The 7,981-nt window shown below is 47.5% G+C and overlaps 1 protein-coding gene across 4 annotated transcripts in view; it reads right to left on the bottom strand.

The window, feature by feature from the left end:
• The window catches only part of NEK6 (NIMA related kinase 6), a 105,551-nt gene that overhangs the window by 20,744 nt on the left and 76,826 nt on the right, over nucleotides 1-7,981 (bottom strand). For all 4 annotated transcript variants that reach the window (XM_019510885.1, XM_019510886.1, XM_019510888.1 and 1 more), the window contains one exon: nucleotides 4,648-4,742. In XM_019510885.1, coding sequence (XP_019366430.1) covers nucleotides 4,648-4,742 — 95 coding nt within the window. The remainder of the gene's footprint in view (nucleotides 1-4,647; nucleotides 4,743-7,981) is intronic.

Raw genomic sequence — 7,981 nt, 5'->3', positions numbered from 1 at the left:
ATTTCTGTACTGAGCAGAGCTGAAATTACATAACCATAGCACAGCCCTCTAAAAGGGCTACTGATTGTGACAAAAAAGTCTGGGAGGGAGGAGGGGCATAGAGACTTTTAGTGCACTCAGCCTAATCTTCTGCCTCGAAAAGATGGACTAATTCTTCCTGCTTAGTCTAAACAGTTAATACTACATATAGCCCTTCCATTACACGCACACACACACGCACAAAAAGCTAGGATCTTGTGCATGAAACCTCTCTTTTGACGGTAGGAATCTGGCATCTCTCATGATGGGGCCCTACCTCTTAGATCTGGAAAGAGCTGCAAACTGGTATTGTTAATCTAAACCACAAATAAGGAGCACAAACCCCAGGGCTGTTTGAGAGGCAGTAGTAATGTGTGTATTACAAAAGGTACAAAAGCAGACTCAGGAAAATGTTAACCAAAGGCAAAAAAAAAGGGTCTCCTAGACTTCCACAATAAGTCAGATTTTCCCATCGATCTGAAAAGTGTCTCCATGCCAATTCGAATCCTGTCCAGAGAAATTAATGAAGGGGGAGGGGGAAACCTGTGCGACATTTCTTCTTTTTCAGGCTGACAAATACAGCAAGTTAACAGTGAAAAAAGGTTTGCAGGGATGCTTTATAAATTCTGATTAAGACAGCCAAGAACGTGCGCCGGAGGACTGTGACTGCAGGCATTCCCAATGTATTACTGCCAGGCTGTGACGTGACGCCAGGGCTTGCTTCTGACACTGGGCTTAGAACAATTACAACACAGCGGCCAAGTCTCTGCTGAAAACAGCACCGTGGGACCGGTACAAGTATATACAGAACTTCATATGCAGAGAAATGCTGTTTGTGTTGTCAGACCGGCTAAAGCCATCACTTGTAGCTATCTATGCTCTGCAGAGTAAGAGCTTCTTTTTATCCTCTCTAAGTGATCCTGATGACAGATTTCCAAAAAATGAAGGCTTTTGCCATTATTTTGGCAAGATTTAGCAAAAAGCAATGTGTGACCTAACGTCAGAAGGCGGCACCATTTGACATGATGCTAAATCTCCCAAATGTCCTTCCCATGCACGTCTCTGAAAGCAATTTGTACATTACAACTCCCCAGGTTTTCTGCACAATGGCCCCTGCAGAGAACGATCGGAAGCGACTCTGACCCAGGCAAACACAGTTGTTCCCTCTCTTGCCCCCATTTCTGCTTAACCAGAAATACTGTTTTATACGAGTTGATATGGATCAAACACAGCTTCCGCAAAGCAGTGCATGGATTTCATTTTTCTCTTTTGCAAATCGTCTACTGAAAGTTTAAAGCATCCAGTAGCTGTTTATTTCCTGAAACCAGAGCTGGTAACTGGCCAGTACTTCTTGGAACGTACAAATATCACAGCCCTTGTCCGCACCGGAAAGGCTTCCTTGCACAGACTGCGAGTGCCCACGTGGTTTCCCTGCCAGCCCTGTACCCGGACCAGGGTGCTGCTGCTCTTCAGTGAACAAATCAGCCAGCACGATGGGGTGTGGGAAGCGTTGGACTTCTGTGCCAAAGGGGACGATGCCGCCTGCAACAACACGGTGCCCCAGCAAAATGCTAGACACTTCTCTGCAGAAACCCCAAGCTCTTCTCTCCCGTGAGCTTATCCTTAGCAATATGCTCCTGGCGGCCTGCTGGAGAACTCACCCCACACACTGCAGCCTCCACCCTGGGTTATTGGGACCACTGCTCTTGGCAACAGCGGGGCTAACAGGTACATGGTGGGGGGCAAAAAGCTTCCCTGACAAACCTTTAAACTGAGAATTACCCTTAAGGTCAAACCTGCACAATCCTAGCTACACTGAACACAAAGAGTCTTAAGAGCCCGCGCCCCTTTCCCAACGATCCTGTAAAAAGGAGTCTCCAAGATGCGTCTGAAGTGGCAGAAGGACCACACACCCCTTTTGGATTGGCCACACTTTACAGCTCCATTGTGCACGTTGCTAGTAGCTTTAGGTCCTGAAGTACCATACGTCTGAAGCGCCGGGCGGTTTTAATTGGTTTGTTGCTGCTGTGGTCCTTACAGGACTTTGTACAGAGTCCTTCTTATTCCTCCATTAAAAACCACCAGGGTTTTAAGGTTCGGCCTGGGGACGCTGCAGTCACCTTGAACGCCTCTGCACAATTGCTTACAATACAATACTCAACAAGAGCCCACCTCAGTCCTAGCTGCCGTTTCACTCCTTGTCCGGCCGAGGGCTGTTAAATGCAGATGTTAGCACAGCCTTGGTTATTAGGCTAATAGCTCTCTCCCCTTCACGGCCATGCTGCGCAATCGCTCATGGCAGTCTTTAAAATGTCTTCAACAGTGCTGACACGTGCCCCTGCTTCATGATCAGAACAGTACCACAATGGTGTGGTTCTCCCAGCTGCAGGATGGGCCAGCTCAGACACAAGCCTCGTGCCTTTTAATGAGCATCTGTTGGGAAGCCTTTTTCCCCCCCCAGCACATGAGGTTTTGAGCTACCTTTCTGGCATGGGGGTCTCAGTCCTGGGAGAAATCAAGGCCCTTGTACCTCGGGGACAGGCCTGCCCCCTGCAAACTCCACCAGGCAGAACTCAGGTCCATGGTGGCTCTGCCCCTACCTGCCTCTTGTGGAAGTGCCCACCTGACCCAACACCCTCCAAGCCCCTTTGCCACAACGGCTTCTGCATGAGAGGGAATTTCACCTTCTGCATCATCTTCTTCCTGGCTCTAAACATTCAGTGTCCCGGCCCCAGTGATTTTCCCAACCCCTGTGATTTGGCCAATATGCAGCTATTCACTGCTCTCCTCACCCTCACTAACAGCCAGGGTGACTGTACTTCTCAGCAGATTAGGTAGCTCTTTGCAGTGAGACCACCGAGCCCAGTTTCTGGGCCTGCGATCATCTACCTGGTGTTCACACTGCACTCAGCACAGCTCTTTTTCCACGACCTAACCCCTGCAGTAAGTCACAGGCCTGGGGCAGGAGGTAGGTGGACACCGGCACGTTCCTGGGTGCAGATGCACGCGTAGTGGGTGCGTGCGGGCACCAAAGCATCAGGTGTCCAGGTATTGATGCACGCATAGATTTTTGTCGGGAACATTTTTAGGAACAAACACCAAATCCATAACTGCATGGAGGCCGGCTGCAAGGAGTTCTCACGTGCAAGGGCTGTTAGACTCAAGCAGTGCTACGCTGCTCCCAAAGGCTGCTTAATCCCTCTAGCAGGATTTTATTGATTTATTTCATTGACTTCCCAGCACCAATATTTCTCTCTCTAGATGCACACCACACGGCACTTTCACACTCCGCCAACAAATAAATCAGCACCTATTGAACTGTATGACTCAGGCTTGGTAATACACTAACGACAGTACATTGCCTTGTTGAACAAGCATTTAGTTACACAAGAGGAGTGAGCTTCCCAGCAGCACACAACCAGTAATGAGCATGTTTAACTCTTGTTGGGAAGGGCAGAAAAATTATCTGTAAGCAAACCCTGTCGTAAAGGGCTCCTGTCATCACCTAGTTCAAGCAGAAGCCCATCGGTGGCTGTGTTAGTGCTTGTCAAGTCATAACACAAACTGCAGTTGTGCACTTTCTCTTTCCACGCGATTGTGAAAAGTTGCAACAATAAACCTCCTTTTGTTATGCCAAGCCTTAATTTAAATTGGGAACATGCAGCTCTCACACTCGGGCCTAAAAAGCCAAAGGTTTCAAGTGGTTCTGGATAATACTTTACAATTTAGTATCCTGGTGCCTTTTGTTAAATACTGGTTTGGAGGGAAAAGCATGACAACATGCTTTTTAAATAATGGCCACACACCTTCACTTGGATTCAAAACAATTTTATACATTCTGATGGCAATCTTAATGTTTTTAAGCAAACGCAAGGTTTTACAAATTATTTTTCTGAACATGGTAAGAGTCTACAGGTGCTTTATTCCTTCACAAATTGCAGCATTCGAATTTTGAGAGAATTGTTTTCTTCTTAAACCTAACCTACCCAATATCGAGTACATAGTCCAGCGTTAAATACGTAAGTTATCGCCATTTACACCGAGTCCTTCTACCTTGAAAAAACGCCTACATCATTACATGACTTTGTAGGGCTCAGCACAGTTGAAAAAATAACTAAACAGGCTAAGAAATAAATATGTTCATATCTTTAAAAGATAATACAAAAATCCCCATCTTGCTTCTCACTGAGAGCTCTGGAAGGTCAAAAAGTATCAACTCTTCACAGCTTTGTTTTACACTAAATACTATTCAAATGACATTTTCTATATTTAAAAAAATGCCTCCCGTTTAAGGAGTGAGCTCTGAATGCCATGCCAGGAGCTGCCCAGCTTACAGGAGGGAAGAATAAAACAAACTGGTGGGCTGCCGTCTTCCCGCAATGCTTACTGGGATGCACTGAACTAGTTTTGTATCAGTGCTCTGGGGTGCAATGAAAATAGGCTTTGTCTTTCTCCTTCATTTAAAGCACCCCAAAAAACAGGTATGATAGTTAATATTCCTCATAGGATGACCAGGAATCAGATGCAAGCAAGTTTGAGTTAAGCCATTTCCTCCAAATGGATCCCTGTTTCATAGTGGCATGGCTTTGTTCAAGAAAAACTAACAGAAATGAAGTTAGAAATGCTTACCTCATACAGTAAACAGCCCAAAGACCAGATATCCGATTTAAAGTTATAGCCATTTTCATGTATTCTTTCTGGGGACATATAGTATGGCGTTCCCACTGCAACAAAGCAAGCAAAAGAGAGGAGTTATCTCCCTGAGAGTGACAGAAATCTGCACTGAGTACAGGAACGTCTCTGTGAAGAGCCCCGGCTCTCGCCAAGCTGGCAAAAGCACAGCTCAGAAGTGATTTGTACAGTAATTTGGGAACATGCCACGGCTTCAGCGGACTCCGAATGAAATATTCTTATTTAGAGCTGAAATATAACAAAGGTAAAAGGAATAAGTCAGACAAGGGACATTCAGGCATCACCAAGATAATTTTCTGTATTTTTGAACTTGGAGGGCCATCATCTTCCTTTCCACCCTTCTGAGCGCCCTCGGAACAGATCACTCGAACACGACGAGCGGAAATGATAGCTCTCCTCTTGTTCATTCAACAGTATGCGAAGCTGCAAGTCAGATGTCATGTACGTTCACTACTGCAGCCCGAGCCTTGTGACAGCACATCAGCCGAGCGTGTGCTTGACACACGCCGGGCTAGCTGCGTGACAGACCGGCTCCAACTATGATGGGATGCCCCTTTCCGAGCACCCTGGAAGACCATTTGCTGCGGTGGGGAAATGGGAGTAATGAACTCAACCTCCGAGAGACACGCAGAGACTTCCCGGGAGAGCCGGGCAATCAGTGAAATTCCAGGACTTCAAACTTCTCCATCTCTTAGTCAGATGAAGAGCTCGGGGCTGTTCTGCGTTACTTTAAAAGCTTGCATTGCCTAAAAAGGAATTTGCTAGGACATTTCTAGGCAGGAGCTGGAGAATATTATCAAACACCTTTTCCCCCCTTGTCCCAAAGAGAAGTCTTCTTCTTTCACAGCACTTTCATTTGGGGGATTTATGTTACCAGGCACCCCTGTATTCTTAACTGACTCAACCCTCAGATGCCTCACATATTTAAAAAACCCAAGGCTTAGATACTTTCTTTTTTTTCTCTCTCTACTTGCCCAGTAGTCTGTTAATAGCTGCTTTTCTGATCTTGCCATCCCAATCTCACCTTCACTAACAAAGGCCTTTCCAAAGAGAGGGCAAATGTTAAATCCAAAACTTTTATTCAAAACTGTGGCTATAGATATGTTAGACTCTTTAGCATGTGTCTGATGACAGTGGGCCTTTCATCAGGTGCTAGAGAATTACCTGGACCAGTGGGAGCCAACTTTTTTGGCAGATATGCAGCTAATTTGTGGCATATCAGCCCTGAGTGGCACTCTGATCCCCTTTCCCTGCCTGACCTGCTGCTCTGTTTTCTGCTCCCTGCCCCATGCTCCCTGTGGGATCTGCTGCTCTACTTTCTGCTCTCCACCCTATTTGCCACTGTGCTGCTGCCTGTCCCCTCCCCAATCCACTGCATGCCATGGACAGGGGCGGCCTGTGCCGCTTGTGGCACCCCTGCCCAATTTGGCAGCCCCAGACCTAGACCATGTAGGATTAAAACAGAGATAAATTCTGTACGCGAGTTCATGCATTATCATATGGCTGTAGCCAAGGAGCCCTAAAGCAAGCCACTGGGGACACAATGAACAGGAAGGAGGAAGAAAAAAAGTGTGCTGTTTACAATCACAGTGTAAGACAGGGGAAAAAAGATGGATAAAAACAGAGTGGGGAGAGCAAACAAGCTGTGATGATGTATTAGCCAGGGTGACTGGTCAAGTCTGCGGTTCCGAAATGCCAGCTGCCTAACAAAAAATGAGGAATTAGATAGGTGGAGGCATGATAAAAATATTCCCACGCGGGCTGACTTCCTTCCCAACCTGGAGGCATAACTGAAACAAGCCAGGACACTCGAGTAGTTATCCAGCCACAGGTTTGTGCTTCACCTACAACCACTTACAGGCGCTCAGGTTTTTTAGTTTGTTGGAATTGGCCAAGCTTGTCACCCCTGGCTCGCATCTTACTACTTCCACAGCTCACCTGAGATGACCTCTGTCTAATCAAGCTTTCATGTCGACTTGTGTTTTGTAGTGGCAAAAACCTTCCCTCGAGTGAGTCAAGCCAAGGGAATGCCACTGCTTGCAAGTGGGGCATGTTAGCACAGACGCCTCCTGTAATCCATTTCATCCACATTCACAAACCTTGCCAACTCCCATGTGAATGGAGAGGTCCCTTGCTGGTCTTTCTGTTGGTGAAAAGGATCCCATCTTTATCCTCCCACCTGTGCTAAGGGTTCTGGGGTAAATGCCAGCTCTGGCTTTCACGCACCCTCCCCATCACAGAAGCATGCATAGAGCGAGCATCTGCCTCCACAAGCGTTCCCAGCCAGTCCCACGACTCAGCACTTGTCCCTTTGCCATGCCCAGTCTGCCTATCAGTCCTGCAGTCCAGGACAACTCACACAAGATGAGTGCATTAAGATACAAAAACCACTGTGATAGCAAGAGCTGTCAGATGTGTGCGACTTCTGTAAAATGAAATAAAAGTTGCAGTGCAAGCACAATGTATAGGCAGCTGCAGGGCTGGATTCTTCCCAGAGCTGGCGACATGCACGCCGAGGAGGACTGTGGTACCCACTGATTTGTGCATTCGGTCCATTCTGCCCCATCGCAATACCTCAGCCCACGTTTATAGCTCATCTGCTCTAACTTGAGATGCGCTTCCTTGCATCAGGAACTTAATTTACACAAATTCAGCACAGGCATGGACTGTGGATGAAGGAAAGAGCCTTTCGGAGCTTGCTGTGTTTATGTGCCTGTCTGCAAGTCTCTCCCTCTCTCTCCTCCCCCTATTACTAGTGTCTTATCAACCCCATTCACAATACCCAGTCAGGGAGTAGCCCAACAGAGACACTGCTCCAGCTCTCATCTGGATTTAGCTTCCTGTAAACGGCCTCTGCACATGCAGTAGACTCCAGTTCTCCCCCCGGTCAGCACCCCTTGTACCAAGCCACAGACTCAGTGGAGGACAAGAGGATACCATGAGTGTGAAGGGGGCAAGACTAGACCTCCTATGGCTCTCCTCTCCCACTGGCCTGCAAAATGCCCACTGTGGGACAGCAGGGCCCTTTAGATCATTTATCTAGAGATGTCTTGAACCAGTTTTTGCAAGTCTGCACTGAACACCGAAGTTGCAGACACTTCCCCACCTCTCCCTTCTCAAATCCACCAGAAAGTCCCAGTCCTGCTGCCAGTCCCTGGCTGACTGGGCTTACAGTGGGGTCTGGGAAAACAGAGCTGGCAGGAATACACACAGGCAGCGCTTAGGCCCTTGTTCCCATAAGACTTGGTGTCGCTGCTCGGGCGCCAGTGGC

The sequence above is a fragment of the Gavialis gangeticus genome, unplaced genomic scaffold (genome assembly GCF_001723915.1).
Source record: "Gavialis gangeticus isolate Ggan-Ray unplaced genomic scaffold, GavGan_comp1, whole genome shotgun sequence".
Classification (NCBI taxonomy): Eukaryota; Metazoa; Chordata; order Crocodylia; family Gavialidae; genus Gavialis; species Gavialis gangeticus.
The sequence above is the reverse complement of the archived record's forward strand: the minus strand, read 5'-3'. Positions and strand labels throughout refer to the sequence as shown.